Source organism: Tinamus guttatus, unplaced genomic scaffold, assembly GCF_059628265.1.
Source record: "Tinamus guttatus ecotype Peru unplaced genomic scaffold, ASM5962826v1 Tinamus_guttatus_pri_ptg000019l, whole genome shotgun sequence".
In the NCBI taxonomy this organism is placed as follows: Eukaryota; Metazoa; Chordata; class Aves; order Tinamiformes; family Tinamidae; genus Tinamus; species Tinamus guttatus.
In genome coordinates, this window is record NW_028288553.1 from 710,521 (window position 1) to 729,955 (window position 19,435).

At 48.6% G+C, this 19,435-nt stretch overlaps 1 protein-coding gene and 1 long non-coding RNA gene across 3 annotated transcripts in view; one reads left to right on the plus strand and one right to left on the minus strand.

Moving 5' to 3' along the window:
* Positions 1-19,435, minus strand: part of LOC148596271 (uncharacterized) — a 358,959-nt gene that overhangs the window by 202,564 nt on the left and 136,960 nt on the right. The gene's annotated exons all lie outside the window — the stretch shown is intronic.
* Positions 7,470-19,435, plus strand: part of LOC104577625 (activator of transcription and developmental regulator AUTS2) — a 615,539-nt gene continuing 603,573 nt past the window's right edge. For both annotated transcript variants that reach the window (XM_088524333.1, XM_088524338.1), the window contains exon 1: positions 7,470-7,754. In XM_088524333.1, the coding sequence (XP_088380459.1) occupies positions 7,470-7,754 (285 nt within the window). The remainder of the gene's footprint in view (positions 7,755-19,435) is intronic.

Sequence of the window (19,435 nt, forward strand, 5' to 3'; positions counted from 1 at the left end):
GAAACTCCCATAAGTGCCTAAGCACAGATTTAGGAACTTAAGGCTTTGGCCAGCTAGCCCAGTTCTGCACTCTGTAAATTGACTTCAATAGAACAGTGTCTTGTTTTCATCAAGAAATTACATTGATAAGTGTGAGTAAACTGTAGTATATCTCCTAATCCATTCCTGACAAATAAAGATATTTTGCTGCACTATCCCAGTGCCAATAATAATAAAAAAGTGGAAAGAAAGTGGAAAGGTATGAACTGTGGAAAGGTAAACCTGAGCTGTCATTAAAAATCATTTTTTCATGATAAATTTAATTCACATTTCATGGAGAGCTCTGTAATATCAATAAAAATGTTTTAATAATTGCTGTGCTGGCACACAGTTCAGTCTAGGATATAAAGAGATATAAATTTTCTGTAATTTAGAAGATGTGAAAGAAAATTCTTTTTTTCAAGAGAAACCATTCTCAGGGAGAAAAATAAATGTTGGAGAAGGATGTAATTTATTAGGAATTCCACTCCACTCCATTTACAAAGACTGCTCTGAAATTAAAACTTTGAGAGATCAGGTTTCTAATTTATTCTCAGAGTTAAAGGCCAGAAAGGACTACGATAGGGTCATCTGACCTCCCAGATCACCCAGGCTATTACATTTCACTCCTCCCTATATCATAACATAATTTCTCTTAGATCTTGTTTTAAAATGCTTGGAAAACATGTTTATGAGTTTTTTTTTTCATTTTAAATATGTTTTTGTGTTGAAGTGGGAGAAAAAAAAAGTGTCTAAATTGATTAGAGTGTTGTAGAATTGGCATAGCATGTCAAAGTGAAATCTGAACTCAACATCGTCGAAATAGAAACAGTTGGTCTTTTCTAGTAATAAAAGGTGACCAATTTCTAGAGCAGATACATAAGCTATTTATTTAGCAATTTTCTTTCTTTTTTTTTTTGAAAATGACCAAAGCACCAGGATATGATTAGAAATCTCATAGTGAGTTTGAAAATGCCAGTCTCAACCTGAACAAAAAAACCCACTTCAGAACTAAATGCTGAACTTCCTGAAGTCAATAGGAGTTCTCTCATTTGCATGTAATTGAGGTCAGGATTTCACCTTAGAAGATCAGTTAACTTTTTGTAACGCGAATTGAAGAACTATAATATTTGTAATTTGTGCTTTGCTTCCACTGAGAATATAACTCATTACCTTTTACTTTTTTTTAAATCTTTTTCTTGGTGTATCTTGTATTTGTTCTTCCACCAACATGAATGTTTGTGTTTCTTCTAAGCCCAGCATCATCTCTAAAGTTCATTCATGCACCATTTATTTGAAATTTTAGGTTAGGTATTCAAGAAAATGGAACTGCAACATAAAACTTTGCAGGATCCTCTATCCACAGTGACATAACCTCCGATATTGCTGATTATCATCATGCTTTGCAGTTCCACAGCCAACACAGAATTCATCCTGTCCTTGCAACTCTGAATTTTCAAATGAGACTTTCTGAAATCCATCGACATCTGATTCATTCGCTCTATTCACTAATGCTGTGATTCAATAACATCATGCCGTAGGGTAAGAAATATTAAGCAATTAGAAGCATGGGTTTAGGTGGCTTCCACGGGGTAAATATGATCAAATCCCGAGGAGCAAGCAGGATCCAATTTCCTAATAGTTTCAGACAAAAGCAAACAACCAAAAACTCTCTGAGTTTGTCTGACCATACACGACAAACACGCACAGCTTTATTGCTCCTGACTCCTGTATTCTCTGGGGACCAAGTTTTGACCTGCTATAAATTAGTGTAGATCCATTCAAGTCAATAGATCAAGACTCTGAGATTCTTATCTCCTCCTTGTGCTGATTCTTTTCTGTTAAAATTTATTGGCGCTTTTCTTTCAAAGTTTGTTTTTATCATTTATGGGAGTAAGGCACAGAGACTAACTTGACTTTACATACTTTTGGGGAAAACTTATATTTCTACTGACAACTTTCAGCTTTCCAGCTTTTTCCCAATTCTCAAAATTCCTGAACTCAGAAATATTTTAAAGAAACAGCTAACAGTTGCACAATGATTTCCATTAGCTTAATAAAACCAAAAACAAACAAACAAAAAATAGCTTTGTCTCCTCTGGGCAAGCTAGCTAATCTATCTACCTCTCAATGTCTTCATGTACCCCATGATCTTACAGTATTGATGAGAATGGTTATTGGATTGTTGTCCTTTCCTAACAACAAAGTAGAGGAGATTTAAAAAAGACACTGACATGTGTGGCTGTCTTAACTGTTGCTGTCAGAGAGACGCAGACGCTGGTGGATCAGATCAGACTGCTGGTCTATCTAGTTCAGTCTCCCATTTCTGACTGTGACCAGTGCCTGATGCTCCTTAGTAGGGCAAAGAAATCATGCATAGTCATAGCAAGATTAAAATCAGCATTAATTATAAATTGCTTTAAGTTCTGAAGCATTAAAATGTACACCTCTTTCAACAACTTTGTAATCAATATTATGGTAACTCTGAAAGTTCTCATTATTCTTGGCCTCAGAGCTGCCTGGTAGCAGCCAGATCAGTTGAGTTCATTAATTTGTGAGAGGAATGACATTTTGTTCCTCGTGTATTTCTCCTGATGTCACTCTGGAAACCTGTCTTGCTGGGCTTCCACCAACCCTACTTTCCCTAGTTATCATCATTCGTGGACTCCTCCTTCATGTAAAGGTCCTGGGTTTATACTATTCCTGGGTGGCTTGCTTTGGTTGCTCCTTCACCCTACCTGTTTCTGTTCCAAACCTCCTTCCAGGATAACACTTTCTGAAACAGCCCCTAACTATCACCAGACTTCTTATAGATGCATATGCAATATAATTTAGACTAAAATTGTTTTATGACCTGTTTAAAATTCTTCTCCCATCCACACAGTCACCCCAGCTTTTCTTTTTTTATTGGAATTTTGGTTCTTATTATTTCTCTTCTTATAAAATGTACTGTACAAGCAGGGTCAAAACAATGGCCAAGAAAGGTCTTTTTTTGCAATTCCTTTGTTCTTGCATTCTCAACTCAAACTCCTTCTAAAACCAAACTTGTCTATGAGATACAAGTTTGTATCTACTTTAAACTACCCATCCCCTAAAAAGAGGCTATCCCTAGAATGTACTTCTGCCTTCACTATCTTACATGCCTTTAAGTTTAAAAATGCCATCTTAAAAAGTTAACCTCCAAACATTGCAAAGTACTTCTGTCAGAAATAAGGTTCTTGCTTTTTCCTCAAGCAATGAATCCCAATTCTCCTATTATTTCACTAGCTTTCTCAGATGGGCATGCCAGAGGCTAGTCCTAATCAACCTTTTACCATTGCAAGTTTTACTATGTTTTAAACCATAAGGATGATATGGAAATTCTAATTGTTGCTTTTGGTCTGTGTAAACCTTTATTTCTCCCTCGCTTAGGGATGGGAAGACCACGGAGCTTTTGGTGTTTGTCTCAAGACGGCAGATTATGTATCTGTTAGCACATGTTCAACAAGTGCTCGTTCTGTGGGAGTTAGGTTTAACGAGCTAAGAGCACCCACTTGAGCAGACTAGGCAGTGACCTCACCAGCAGTGACTCGGCAAGGCACTAGCACCAACTCCCGCCTACAAAAGAACAATAACGAAGCTACTTTCTCATGCTGAGCGCCAGGCGAGATGTATTTCTAGAGGAAATGCTAACAGCCGGCCTAAGAACAAATGTGCACTGAGCTCTGTAATGTGTCTCACTAAGATCACTTGAGATCCTCAGCCAGCGGTAAGAAACCCCTCGAGACAGAACTTCGCCGTGTGTGCTGGGGGCTCGTATAACTAGAGGGTCTGCCTGGTTTTCCTCCCAAAATAAGGTTGACAAAAAAGTGCCTGTTGTTGCTGCATCAGACCCAGTGATCGCACAATTTGCTTGTATTGTACCTGAGAAAGTGACAAGTGGCTTCTAATGCTTGAGATAAATATTACACAAGAAGAAAAATGTTTTGCAATAGAGGATGAGTTAGATGGATGGTTTTTAATCTTATTTTTTCAGTAGATGTGCAAATCTAGGGTTTTGTTTCTATAAAGAATGTAAAATAAATCACGTATCATTTCTGTCTTCCACATACATGCGCTCAACAAGAGAACAGACTGAGCAGACTTTCAACCATGCAATGAATGTCTGCAAAAACATACCTGACTACAAGTTTCTTAAGTCACTTTAACGGTGATGGATGTGCAGGAAACTATAATCAATTGCATTGCCCTGAAAACTGCATAGTTATTTTCAAAAAAAAAAAAAACTTCCAACAGTTATTTGATACAGTACAGCTCAATATTTCTGCAAAGACAGAGATCTTGTAATATTTGAACTTTTCCATACACACAAGTTGTGTTGCTTTAACAATACCTGCAGTTTCTTCTGTATAGCCAGATTATGCAGGTCTAGCACACAGCTAAAAGTGAGAAAGAAGAACCGGAAAGAAGATAGAGAATTGTATTCGGTAAACACCTGAAGTTTTTAATAGTGAGATCTAAGGTCAGATCTAGGACGTGATGTTCTCTAGCTCGGTATTGAAGGATCATGAAAAACTAGCCATGTACCTCTACAATGAGCAGTGTGGCCTTCTGTAAGGTATGTGATCTTACACTATCAGATTACCAGCGACTTTGTACTTCCCTCTTTTGGTTCAAACCTAAATGCTCCAGCTTAAAAATCGCTGTATTGCATGCAGGAGACTGTGTGTGGAGAGAGGTGGCAAAAATGTCATTTGCCTTCCAGAAAGAGAAGGTGTACTCTATTCCCAGTGTTTCATAGAGTCACTCATACTCTTAGAAAATAGATTAAAAGTATTACTTGACCACAGTGGCCTAGGCATTAGGGTACAGAGCAAACAACACATTAGGCAATCAAGTGGAGAACCATCCCTTGTGAATCGAAGCAGCCTGGAGGAGACCATGGTAGAAACACACTTTGGCAAACATAGCCTGTGTTCCAAAACGTGCTGCAGCCCTTCTTGATATCGTGATGAAGAAATCATTAGCAGTTAGAGCAGGCAGCGCTCTCCCTGCAAATATTTCACACACTGTCTCGTTTCACCTGCCTGTCCAGTGGACAGTGTAGAAACAGTGCTGCTCCTCCAGAGCCCTTCATGCTGCTCCATTCTGAATACTGGGTCTCTCTAGATTTGCTTCTCTTCCCCACCTTGGTCCTGTTTGCCCATGTTCCTCTTTTCCACCCCTCTTCCTTCCTAGGAAATCTCCTAAGAACAGGTCTATGATCCTAAAATGTTCCCCCTCAACCAGTCCATGCACAGGGGTTGCCTTCCTTTGCCCCTTCTCCTGGAGCGGAGGAGCACCAAGTGGGAAGGGTGACAGTGAGCACCAGCCCAGGCATGAATACCTTATTTCCAGAATCCTTTCTGGTGCTGAAGAGACATGGACACCAAGCCCTGATGCGACCCCTCCACAGAGCAGAGGTAGGAAATGTGTGGAGTGCAGGCGGAGAGAAGAAAGCGGGAGGAGAGGAAAGCGAGTGGATTCAGAGCCATTTACGGCTGGGCTGAAGGTAGCCAAGCCCATTCTTGAGTACCTGTAAAATAAAGCAGAAAGTCCCTGTGTCTAGAGCATTTCTGGCAAGGGGGCCACAGGTTGTGTCGGGGCAGCCATGTGGAGGCACAGCCTTGCCACGGGCTGTGACCGATAGTGGTGCGTGGGCTTGGTGGCGGCAGGACCATATGGGACGTGCTGAGGCCAGCAGTGTGGCGCAAGGGTGGCCGCGCATGCTGTGTTGGGGGCTGTGTGTGGCGTGAGGATGGCTACGTGTGACAGGCAGACACAGGTCGGTGTCCCCCATGGGCCTGGGCAAAGCAGGGCAGAGGGACACTGAGCAAGAGGGACATTTGAAGTAGGGAGCACCGGGGGGAGGCGACAAAGATGGGCGCGATGGCGACACAAACGGGACACCAAAACGTGGGGCGAAACTTGGCGGATCGGGTAGGGGAGCGCGGGCCGCCATTGCGCAGGCGCGGCGCGCATGCCCGCGACTTATTTCGCGCGGCCGGGGCACCGCTTTTCGCGCGGGGTGGGGAAGCGAGGTGGGCACGTGACCGGCGCGGGCGGGGGCTGCGGCGGCACCGGAGCCGGGACCGGCACCGGGGCGCGGAGCGGACCGAACCGAACAGAACCGTGGGGGGAGGCGGCGGCGGCCGCTGAGTGCAGCAGCTCCAGCGGGTTGCGCCGCCGCCGCCAGGCCCGGGCGGGGGAGCGGCGGCACGGGGGGCAGAGCGTGCCCCGGTGCCTCCCTGGGCCGCGGCACCGCTTCCATTATCGTTATCGCTATTATTAGGGTGCTCTTTTTTTTTTTAAGGAGGTGTCAGTCTCCGCTTGGATTTATTGTCACCACCAGCAGCCCTCCCCCCCCCCCCCCTTCTCGCCACAATTAATCCAATGAATTGCCATGATTGATCCGTATTAATAGCAGGGGTGGGTGGGCGTGCTGGGGTTTCTCCTTTTTTTCTTTTTTTTTTTTTCCTCTTTTTCTCCCCCCGCCTTCTCTCTCTCTCTCACTCACTTTTTTTTTTTTTTTTTCCTTTTTTTTCTTTTATGTTGGGTTTTGTTTTCGGCGGGGTCGGGCTGGGCTCCTTGCTCCGTTCCACACTCCATCTCTGCTCTGTGCCTGGGAAAATCGCATCTGGACGCATCGTTGCTGTTATTGTTATTATTGTTATTATTATTGTGCTTGATCCGGGGAGATAAAGGAGGAGGGGGAGCGGCGTGCGGGGAGGGGAGGCTGCGCCCTCCCCTGCACACAAGCGCCTAGAGAAGGAGAGAGGTTTTGTGGAGATATATATATACATATATATATATATATCCTCTCTCTCCCACCCCTTCTGGAAGTTCTTTTAGTTGGGGGAGCAAAAAAAAAAAAAAAAAAAAAGAAGAAAGAAAATAAATCTTGTGCAAGGAAATCCTCTCTGTTCCCTCCTTCCAGCGGGTCTCTCTCCTTCTTTCTTTATTCTTAGTATTTTTTTGGCCTTAGTTCTGTCTCTTATTATTATTATTATTATTATTATTATTATTCCCTCCTCTCCTCTCCCCTTCTCCCTCGCAGATCCTCGCCCTCCCAGCCCCCTGATCAAAGCATTCCGCTATTCTGATTTATTGCCTGCTTGGCGAGGGTGGGTTTTTTTTCCCTTCTTTCGCCTTTTTTTTTTTTTTTTTTTTTACAAAGGCGACCTGAGATCAGCCATTACTTTCCTTGGCTCGCTCGTAGGAATCTCTTACAGTCGGTGCTCGCTGCTGGTGCTGCTGGAGCCGCGCTCGGATTCTTTCATCCCCCCCCGGCCCTCGCCGTCCTCTCCTCCTTCCCTCCCTCCCTCCTCTCCTCCCCTCCCCTCGCTCCCTCCCCCGTTATTCCGCCGGGGGAGCCGGATTTGTGGTGGGGCGGGGGGGGAAGGCGAGCGAGAGGCAGCGCCGGCGAGAGAGACATGGATGGCCCGGCGCGATGCAACGGGCTTCGGAAGAAGCGGCGATCGCGCTCCCAGCGCGACCGCGAGCGGCGAGCCCAGCGCGGGCGGCGCGGAGGGGCCGCCGGAGGGGCCGCCGCCGCCGCCGCGCTCTCCTCCTCGGGCTCCGAGAAGGAAGACAATGGGCCCCCGGCGCCGTCCCGGCCGCGGCCCCCCCGCAGGAAGCGGCGGGAGTCCTCCTCGGCCGAGGAGGACATTATCGACGGCTTCGCCATGGCCAGCTTCGTCACTTTCGAGGCGCTCGAGGTAGGAGCGGCGCCGCTTTGTGTGCGCGCCCCATTGTGCGGGGGAGCCGCCGGCGGGGGGGCCGCGCCGCCGCCCCGCGCTGCCCCCCGGCCCCGCCGCGCTCCCTTTATGCGCGGACACCTGCAGCGCCGCCCCCCCCACGCCGCGGGCGGACGGGGGGGGGCTCTGTCGCGACAGTCGTGACCGCCCCCCCCCCTCCCCGAGTTGGGTGCGCGCGTGACTGCGAGCGCCCCCCCCCACCGCCCCGCGGGGCGCGCGGCGGCCGCCGCTCCCTTCCCCCAAATGAAACTTTTCCTGCGCGGCCGCGGCCGCCGGCGCGTCCCGCGGGGCCCGGCCCGGTCACGCGTGGGTCCGGCCTCGCCGCGAGGCCTCGCCGCGGGGCCTCCGCGCGCCGCCCGCGCCTCGCGTGGGCCTGGCCGCCCGCGCCCCGCGCTGCCGGGTGGCCGTGGGCGCCGGGGCCGGGCCCGGGCCCCGCGCTTTGTTGTCGGCGGCTCCGCGGAGTTGTCGGCGGCTCCGGGCAGGTCTCGTTGGGGGTTACGTGTCCTGGAACGGCGGCGGCAGCAACTACGAACTGTCAAAATAAACGCGGGGATGAAGCTGATTGTTTAACAAAAAGGAAAAAAAAATCTATGTAGCTGTGTAAATACTCGGCCGGTAGTGCCTGGTGGCATTGTTTTTTCTTCTTTTTTTTATTTTTATTTTTAATTTGGAGCCAGATTTCCTCCTTGCTTACACCTGTGCCAGCCCAGACTAGTGTGTTGCCGCGGTGCAGCCGGAGGGAGGGTTTGTCCGCGCGCGCCAGCGGCCACGTGTGCCGTGGGGCACCCGCGCAGGGATGGCGAGCAGACCCAGCGAGGCGGCCGCCCGCTCCGTTCTGGCCGGGGAGCCCACGAGTGCCCTGCTCGAGGCAGGGGGAGCAGCACCGCGAGGACGCGGTTGCGGGCGAGCACGGGGTTTGCCTGTTTGTGCCGAGATGAAATTCTGCTCTTCCTCAGACAAAGCCCCAGTTCGTGTTGTTGGAAGGTTTTGTGGGCATGAGGGCTCGTGAATTTGGCCATGGTCCTTATTTTGGAGAGAGGAGCGACTTTTATGGTTGCAACTTCATAGGGCATTTCAGAAAATGTCTTTATTACGTTAGATTTCCTTATTTATTTTCCATTTCAATTGAAAATAGTTGCTTCTCTGTGCTAAGCCAGGAATGGCTACTACTTGCATCCTGTTGTAATCCTATCTCGCTAGAATGGAGTGTAGAAACGTTACCCAGTTCTGCCAGCTAATATCACATTCAGATAAAACAATAGCTAGCACACTGAGACTTGACATACTTTTAATGTTCATGTGATAGGTGGCACATTTTGACCTAATGATTTCATGCTGCGTTGAGAAATTATGTCACAAAATCATTGTTAGGTGCTTTTTCCTACAGCTCGGCGTGCGTGTTGAGAAAGTTACTGCTGAGGATCAGAGATGAGGGTGTCTCAGGCAGGAGCCCGGCACGGCTGCGTTTGCTGTTGCTTGTAGCAGCCTTGAGTTTTTTGGGGTGTTAATGTTGGTGAGGAGGCAGCAAATCCCTGGTGGGTCGAGATGGCTTCGGTCCTGGTGAGGGACATGTGCGGGTGCTGATGTACTTGAGATGACACAAGTAGCCCTGGGTGCCGTGGAGAGATTCCCTGGTGCTTAATGGTCTTGTGGTTTGGGTCTGATGTTGCCCAGCGCTTTGGGGTGTGGGGACACATTGCTGTGGTTCCCAAGAGGACGGGGCCCGGCACCTGCCGAGATCGTCCCACCTTGATGTTGAACCTGAAGCCCAGCCTTTCCTCGGGATTTGCTGCCACTGGAGGTGTGCAGAGACGGAGCGCGGTTTGTGCCTGGGTGCAAGGCACAGGACCTGCTTACACCACTGCAATATCCAAACTGGGACTTGGGAAGAGGGGAGGCAGGCGCACGCTGGCTTCCAACGACGGCAGAGCGACCGCGGAGGGACAACGGGCTGAGCTTTGCGCTCCTGGGGACATCTTCCCAGAGGGGATGTTTGACTTGGGTGGATACAGGGCGTCATGCCAGGATTTGTGGATACTGTGTATAAAGGTGTGAATGAGAACAAAGGCTTTCATACAGCTTCATTTTGCCAATCCTCTGCTAAATTCTTTCCGTTGAGGAACGGAAAAGGCCGAATTGTGCCCAATGCAAGCGTGTGTGCGGCTTGGGGGGAAGGGCGCGTGGGCGCTGCGCGGGGCGAGGATGCAGCTCGTGGCATCGCGCTTCCAGGCGGTGTAACCTGTGCCTCTTCGTGCCGGCCATGGGAATGTGGCTGAGAGTGGGGCACGTTGCTTTGCGTCCGCTGAAGCACAGCTACCTTCCTAACCATCTTCCACCCTTGGGGTTGCTTTCCTTCCAGTAGCCTCCTCCACTTTGGGAGCGTAAATTGTTGAGTGTAGGAATACAGTCCGTCTGCTTGTACTTATCTGTTGCTGGTTTTATGACAGCCTGTACCTTGATCCTTTTAATGTTTACATGGAGACTAGAGGAGAAGAGGGAAGTGAACAAAGACAGGGGTTCCCTTTGGTGGGGGGTTTCCTAGGAATGACAGTCAAGCGGATCTGGTGATCTTGCAAACGTGGCCAGGCTGGCCCTGCTCTCAGCAGGCTCCACTGTGGTGATGCGCACTGTCACTCTGTGTCCTGCACTGGGCAGCATCTTGGAGCTCTGACCTTCAGAAACGCAGAGCAAGCAGCTGGCTTGGAGTCCTAGGACCTGATCCGCGTCTCCGGCTTGTCCGATGCCTCGACGTGTTGGGACTGAGGGTAGCAGGATCTGCTGGGCGCGTTGGAGCAGCGACCCGCAGGGCAGATCCCTGGCCTCTCCAAAGCTCTTGGTGTGTGAGAAGGGTCGGTGCCGACGCGCGGCGCGATGAGTGCCTGGGAAGCTGGCCCGTTCTCCAGCTTGATCCCGCGCTGCTTCAGGGGAGGATTTGCTGTCTACAATAACAGCAGAAGATTCTCCACGTCCAGGTGGACATTTTAGATCCGAGATTGACGGAGAAAGGGTGGCTGTGTCCCACACACCTGATAAACAGGCCCGTGGCAGTGCCCTTCTCCGCTTGGCCATGCCGGGAGGGCTGTGCGGAGCGGTGTGACGGCCTGGGATTCCCTGTGGACGTTTGTCCCCCTCCGCCACCGGCACAGGGGCTCGGGCAGGAGGCCGGCATGCCGTGGCCGTGCGACGCTGAGGAGGGTTTTACTGTGATGAGGAATGAAATCTGACCTGAATGCTAAGATGGCTTGGAGGCTGCGAAGCACTTTGTTTCCTGAGTCAGCTCTGGCCATCCCTTTAGAGCAAGCCGTTGGTTTCGTGTTTTGGGAGCGCAGAGTTAAGGTAATGAGCTTTTTTGGTGTGTGTTTGTTTAGCTTCAACACGGGCAGCTCGTCTGACGAACTGGAATTGGGACACACGTTTATAAAGCGCAGATATAAACAGTGTGGGGCGGCAGGGGATGAACTTGCATTTCAATGGTGTTTCATACAACTGGCACAGCTTCTCCCACGCGTTTGCTGAGCTAATTTGTGTGCAGGCATTAGGCTGTTTTGAGACCATGGTAAATTATTGTCAGGTAAAGCCCGGTGTAATTAATTACAAATGAAAAATGCTGACAAATATTTGTCAAGGAGCTGTTTAATGAGTTTCATATTCTGTGTCAGATGATTCCATCCACCTCGTGTAAATAATTTTTGAGCAATGTTCCACTGAGCTTGTGTGGCTTAGGCAGATGTTGGGTACGGTGGTTTTCTATGTTGCACAGATAAAATAATACACAACTAGATGGGGCAAGGCTTAAGAGGTGATAAGGGCTTTAAAACACACCCACAAACTATTAAACAAACAAAATATGGCAAAAACAGGAAGGTTTGAAAGGTACTGAAGTGTGTGTATGTATGCTGTGTACACAGCCATTAGAGCCTTGCATGTGCATCTAAAAGCAGGAATTTGCTTTGATAACCAGTGTGTGATCCCCATCCCTGAGCAGGGCCTGCTGAAAATGCTTATAAATAGATTTTTTGTGTGACAAAAGAAGCTGTGGGTTGGATACCAGAAAGCTTGACTTGCAGTGTGACTTTGTAAATTTTTCTCTCTAAATCATTCTCTCCTTCCTAGCCCTTTAGCGTGCTCGGTTAGCCTGTTTGCCTCATCTCTCAGAGATGTCACCCAGGCCAGGTTTGTTCTGCCTCCTTTCTCTCCCTTTCTGTCCTGGGGAGGAGCTGGCTCCCACCGCCTTGCGCAGCAGCGTCAGGACACGGCGCGTTTTCTCGTGCTGCCCGCGACGCCTGGTCGCCCTCCTCCTGTTTGTTGGCTCTTTACCTTCCTAGAGGGGTGGCGTAGCCTCTGTTTGCTCGTGCAAGTCTTCAGATTCAAGCCAGCAGGGCAAAGAAGGCAGGGGCTAAACGAAGACATCTGTGAATGGCGAGCGGCAGCAGGTCCGTAATGCCGGGCGCTCGGGCGAAGGCGGCGTCCTTGTAGTTTTGACTGAGTATTTGGAGAAAATAGGAAACCGACCTCAGATTGAACTTCCAGATAACCTTGGCAGAGCAACCGAATCTCTTGACGAACGCCCTGAGCCACCAGAAAGGCTGAGAGCAGCAGGATACCGATTTCCCTCAAAGGAGCTGCTGGGATTTTTTTTTTTTTTTTCAAGTCTGTGTTACCAAAATTTGCTTCTTTCCCTGGAGGCCGGACGCCCATTGACTGCCCAGACCTCATGGGTCGGGAAGGAGCTGAGGCTGCCTCTTTGGGCGCAGAAAGACTCAGCAGTGTGACCATTGCATAGACATTCTCTGTAAACTGCCCAAGATGACAACATAATGAAGACTGGGGTTTTTGCCTTGCCCATCTGGGGTAGCAGGAGACACGGTGACCTTGGGTTAAGGAAGGGTTTAAACTGGAAGGCCACGTTTTTGAGGTCGCTGCGATTCAGGCAGTGGCTGCTGCTCTCCGCTCTGCGATTAACATTAATGGGAGTTACAGTACGTATCGGTAGAACCAAAGACACCTTTATCCTTTCTTATCTTGCATCTTTTCTTTTACTGTTTGGGTGAGAAAGCAAGCCTGTTCTCATCAAATATCTGGGGCCTCCGCTGGGACGAAGGAGTGTAAAGAAGAGAGTTTATAAAATAAGGGTAAAGGATCAGAAACTTGGATGGAAAATGATCACTAGGGAAAGGCAAAAAAAAAATCAGCAGAAAGACATCAAGGGGCCGAGTAATTGAAAGATTGAGTTACAACAGTGAGATCAATAGAGGGATATCAGGGACTGGATGGGAACACGGGGACCTGGAGGGAGATGCTGATACTGAAAGTGGGATGTTGAGGGACGATCTATTGCTTCATATGTAAATGTTCCTTGGCGCAGTCGATACTAAGCGGGGATATGCAGCAAAGTCTGTCCCTGTTTATAAAGTCCTTAAACCCAGTTACTCTTTGGCTGGGAGAACATTAGAAAGATCCTGCACTTTGAGACAGCCCCTTTACTCCTTCCCTATTGGCTGCTTTTTATTTATTTATTTATTTATTTTTATAAGGGCAGTGTCTGTCAGTCTGGCTGGAAGACCCTTGCACGTTACACTGGAGGTCTGACCTGCAGCCTTGCAATTATCTGCAGCTAAATTAGAAGTTTAATCTTTGTTCTGAGCAACAATAAGTTGAGTCAGATAGGTTTTAAAAATAGCCCAAGCTCAAGTTTAGTGAAGTCTCAAATGCAATTAATAAAAGGGTAATGGAGGTAGGAAGTTGTAGGCTGAAATGTGGAAATGTTTAACTCTTCCTTTATTTCCACTTCAGCGTTCTGTTTTGGGCAACGTTGCAGTGGTTCTGCGAGGGGAAATTGCTTGCAACGTTTCTCTGTGCTCCTACACATCATCCTTATGATTTATCAGTTCAGTATCTGTGTTCTCTTCAGGGTTTGGCTCGGTGTGCGCCACAAATTACCAGCTGTAGCGTTTTTGTGTAGTCAGTTTGTTGTCGTTTCGACTTGGTGCCGAGCCAGAGTGAAGCCCACTTCAGAACATCATAGTCGTCTTAACTCCTTTGTTGTAAAATGGATGTTATGAAAATCCACTTTGTAAGTAATGAGAAATGGCTAATGCAGGTAGGGATTTGTTTTGCTGTAACAGCAGAACATGCAGTGGCAATTTGTCAGCTCCCGAGCTCAGTTCTGCTGCACAGTTTGCCTTTAAATAGCGAGTTCCCTTAAAAATGTTAGGATTTTTCTCCTTGTATCTTGGCAACACTAGTAGTGAAGTTCATGCGCTCAGGCGGTGGGGAGAGAAGCTTTTAACCGAAAGGGTTTATCTTTAGCCTGGTAAATGTTACAGGAAGGAGTTTGGGCTGTTTTCTTGCCTGTGGGGGTGGAGGGATAAAAATCAGCAGAAAAACCGTGCGGGGCTGATTCCCTGGCACCGCTGGTGCTTGTCAGCGTGTGGGTCCTTGTGCGCGGGTTGGCTCGAGGGCGCCGCGCCGCACGTGCCCACGGGGGCTCGGTGCCTGTTCCGTGGGCGTCGCGGCGCTGCTGGGGTCGGGCCCCACCGAGCTGGGGGCGCGGGGCGAGCGCAGAGGGTCTGCCCTGGGCCTGGAATGCGCCTTGGCACGCAGGCGCCTGGCAGGACTCGCTCCTGGAATCCAGCGGGAACAGTAGCGCCTCATGGCCGTTTGGGGAGATCCCCGTTGGGTGTCCTCTGCAGAGGAGGATTTCTTGGTAATCTGTCCCCCATACGTTTGCTTGGTTCCCCAAGTGGAAGTTGCTTCTTCTGTATAATCAGTGCTTTTAAAAAGTGACTCTTTTGGTGTTTTTATTTGGGGTGTCACTGGTTTTACTCTGCACCAACCTCTCCTCCCCATCCATGAGCGCCGTCTTGTCTCTGTTGAGTGATCATGGTGACCCTCCGTCCTTGCAGGATGGGACCTGCTGGTGTTGCTGGAGTGAAACCGTGCGGGGCAGGTTGCGGATGCCGCAGGATGACAGCAGGCTTAGCGGAAGGCTGGATGGAGGTGGGCGCCAGGGCTGGGGTAGGCACCAGGAGACAGGGATCGCTGCTCCAGCGGAGCTGGCAGCATCACATTGGGTTACAGTGCGAGCACATCCCACAGCTGGGAGGAATGAATTCCATGTGTCACAGCTTTCTAAATTAAGGCGATTTGTTCCTCTTTATTTTGAGACAAATGGTGCTAGCTCACCAAATTCTTTTTGCTCCAGGGTCATGGAAGACTGGGTTAATACCAAACGTGTCAATATTGTGTGTAGCAATTAAACTCTCTTTTACACACGTCCACAGAGAGCAGGTCCGTGTTTGTAGCAGTGGATGTCGTGGTAGTCTCTGCTCGGGGTGGCAAGAAGGACCCCGCAGGTAGATGCGAGCCGTGGGCTCCCTGTTTGTGAATGCAAACTTGTGAGCAAACGCGAGACCAAGCTTTCCTGCATTGTGTTTCAGACTTGGGCGACCTGTTGAGCATCGTGCAACCCCGCCGGGGAGGCTCTGGCCGCTGCCCTGGCGGCAGCGGATACCCCTCGCTTGGCGTGGAAGGGCCGGCAGCGCGTGTGCGCAGCCCGAGCCCTGGCTGCTCAAAGCAGGGCTAAACCGGCTGCAGATCCTGCTTGGTTCTGCTGCTTTTCAGGCTCGGACACAGAGCAAACGGGATGCACATTTGTACGGGCTTCGGTGGGACTTGGATCAGCTGTCCCTGTGCGCTCTGTGGGCTCTGCCATGTTACCCTTCAGTAAAGGTGGGCTGTGTCTTTTGGCTTGTCCTGCTTTGTTTTGCTTTAGGGGAAGCAAGGTGCAGGAACAGTGGCCTCTTCCTCCAGCGTATTCCAGCCTTGGTGATTTACGTAGTGTGCCCTATATCTTAAAGGAATTCTGGGTTTTGAGTGGCTGAACTTCTGCACAGGTATTCCTTTCATTACAGAGAAATTGTAATGGACTCAAATGGGTCTTTTAAAACATGCTTGAAATCTCTCATGTAATTTTATGGTGGTCAGACCTGGAAACAGGTTTATGAAATTTTTTGAAGAAGTCGTGCTCCGTAATGCACGGCCTGTGACGGAGATGACGATTTTGCAGCGGAGCAGTGTGTGATGGGGAGAATATTGGAGGCAGATTTTCCCCAGGTCTCAGGGAAACCTGCAAGCTGCTCGCACCTTTTTTTCCTGTGCATGGCCCAGGCTGCTGCATTCCCGGCTACCCGTGGGCCTCGGGATGACCCGGCGCTCAGCGTGGCGTGGCTCGTGCTGCCTTGCCCCCCGATGGGGAAGGCTGTTCCGGTGTCCCTGGACCAGGGAGGCGACAGTGGCCGCCGCTTCCCCGCCGCAGGCTGCCGAGTCGCTGTCGGCATGAGAACGCGGGGCCCCGGCAGCGGCTGCTCCTGGTGCCCTTTGCGCACGCGTTTCCTCATGCCCACCTTACGGGCACGGAGGCTGTTGCTGAAGGCATCGATTTTTGTTTGTTCTTCCTCAGGATGTCCCAAGTGGCCCAAGACCTCGACTGAGAACCTGCTCGGTGGTTCAAGAGCTCTCCCTGCCCGTGTGGTGGGACGGGAGCAGAGGGTGGCGCAGGGAGCTGGCTCTTGGCCTCCGATTGCAGCATCCCGCCGGTTGTGCCCCGTGCTCCCGAGCGGGTTCAGAGCCCTCGGAGCGGGGATGACGACAGGGCAGCTGCAACGAATGCAGCCGCGACCTCGAGGAGGGCAGCGAGCGGGAGCTGCTGCTGCTGGCGGCGATTTATGGTGTAGCTCCATTAGTGCTGTGGGTTCTAATGCACGTCAAGGGCAGCCTGACCTTTGAATGGAATCTTCTGGTGTGAAATTTTGTTTCTTCTCCTCTCTTCCCTTAAAAGAAGATCAAAATAAATACTAAAAAATCAAAACAGTCTGTTTTTGAGAAGGCCAAAGTGCCTCTCTGTGTTTAATGTGATATGGATATTACTGAGCGATTAAAAGTCCTGGTATTCTTTTTTTTAACTGGCTGGCTATTGTAGGCAGTGACTCTTCCAGCATTAGTCATTTTTAACTGTGGAAAAAAATAATAAAAATGCAATTAATGTGGCTCAGTAACTGAGTCCACTGGACTTTAAAATTTACTTTTTTTTATTATTTAATGAGTTCTGGGATCAGAAAGATACATCTGGTAGACGGATTTGCCAAGTTTTCAACCTCAGAATGTGTGTTGAAAAACTCAGTGAATTATGTAGCTACAAAAGTGGATCTTTGCATGTTTATAAGACCTCAGTGCAATCTCCTTAAATTTGCCTAATGACAAACAGAGCTTCTCGCGGCAATGGCCCAGAAGGACACACATGTGCTGCGATGGCTCTGCAAGCAGGGCGCGTTTGCAGCAGGAGATTGCAACTAGTGGAGGAATTTTTGAGGATCCGTTAAAATACAGAAAATTGTTGTATTGGATAAAAGCAAATAGAAGGGAGGAAAAGCCCGGGGAGAGAAAGAGAGAGGAAAGGAAGCTCCGAAACTTTAAAAATACAGGATATATGGGCTAGGATATTGTGTATCCACCGCTGAACCAGAAAATTTATAACAACTGCTTGTCATGTGTGTGTATTTATAGCCATTCACATAATGAAGAAGTTGCATGAGGTTGTAATAACATATCAAGATGGATGTAATTAAAACAGAAGCAAATTGACACCTCTAGATTAAAGGCAAACTCTAAACTAATACACCTGTATGCTGTCACTTATGTATTAGTTGTCTGGGGCAGGCTGCCAGATATGCAAATAAAAAAGCACTGGCAAATTTCCTTGGGCGTGCGGTTATGGAAAACCCGAGTATTCAATATTTTACTTAGCCCTGTTCAGGTTTGTAGCAACTGTAGAATTTATTAATTTGATGTCACCCCTGCTTCGTGATTGAAATAATACAAATAATAACGCAGAAAAGTGGAGAAAGCAGCAAGAAAAAATGCACTGTAGGTGGTTGACGTAGAATATTCTCTACAATGGGAAACTTGCCTTAAAAAAGAGGTGTAAATTGGATCGTTTTGGATTTGTCTCAACCCCTCCAACTGCAGAGCAGTAGGGAAGCCCCTCACTGACTTTCTGTAGCCCTTGAGCTCGATTAGGTGCTTTTGAAAGTCGTGCTGTAAGCCCCAAATTTGGGTTTTGTATGCTATTGGTGATTGAGCCTGATAAGGAAACCTCTCTTGAAATATATATATTTCAGCTATCCTGGAACAATTCAAATCTGGCGTAAATCATCAGTGGCTCTGTGAAATGTCTATAACTGTGCCTTAGCAATTTTCTATAATAGTGGTTTTCAACCTGTTTCAATTTGCAGACACCTAAAATTTTTCCAGCAGAGTCGTGGACACCTGGATAGTGCATTTAAACCTGCAAACTAGTGATATAAAATAGTCTGGTGCAGAGCAGGGAGGAAATTGCTGTCCTCATTAGTGCCTTCCAAGCATGTGAAGGGAGGGACAAGGGTTTCCCAGCGTAGCCCTCGCTCCGGAGAAGCCGCTTTCCCTTAAAAGCGCCAGGGATGGAGTGGGGTCCTCGCACGGCCTGGGTGACTGCGGCGCCGGGTTCCGCTGAGCAGCTCTCCTGCTCCCGGGGACGCTCTGGGTTTAGCAGGCCCACCTTTTGCAGGGCTGCTGGCGGTTCTTTCGGCGGCAGCGACCCAGTGAAACCCAGGGACTTCCTCAGCCGGTTATAGAGGCTGGGTTAGCAATGTGACCTGGGCAATGTTTCAGGTAGGTTTAGATGTGAGCACAGCTCTAGGGAGCTCAGTGATGCCCCCAAATCCAGCCGGGCTTTGAGTTTGGACTTGAAGTCCCTTGTCCCCGTCAGTGACAGAAGAAAAGGAAAATCCAGCCATGCGTTTGAAACGGCGTCTCCGTCTCAAGCCTGTTCCTGGATGTCTGGAGAGGGGTGGCCTGCAAAATGTGGATATTTCCAGGGAGCTGTCGGCGTAAAAACTCCAACGAGCCTGTTTGGTTAGACTTTTGCTGAATTCAAAAGACTTCTTTTTTTAATATATCTGGACAGGAGAGAAGATCAATCATTGTATGTATGTGGCTTCAAAGTGGTTGGAAATGGCAAGATTTTTGTCTTCAATGCTTCAACAACCGTTCTTGCACCTTTAATCTTTCATGAGCAGAAGCTTCAAAAGACAATTAGTAAAACATGCTTTTATCTGCATTTATCTCAAAATATGATTAATTTTTTAACTGCAATTACAGCAATCATTTCAAGTTTCCTCTATATTAATGAGTAAAGCATTTTTTTAATTTTTTTTTTGAGAGAGACTAAATACTGCTATATTGGCTACGTTGAAAGGTACTTTTGAGTGTGGTTTTTGTTTTCGCTGCTAAGGATTGAATTTCCGGCTCCAGGAAGCAATATTTCACATGGATTAAGGTATTTGAAATGCTCTTGCCCAGCTTCACTGGATTGTTTTGAGGAGTTGACAGTGGCAAGAACTGGATCGTGGGTTTTGCTGGACTTGGCTGCTGAACACCCGGTTAGAGAGTCGCCTTGTGCCCCTGCTTTCTTCTTGTTGTTCGGCATCGTGTCTGACCAGCAAGATATCCTTGCCGAGCTGTGGTGACATTGAGACACACCAAGTGCCATGTGAAACTGGCTGGTTATGAGCCAGCAGGGAATTTCTAAATTTTTGCCTTTATTA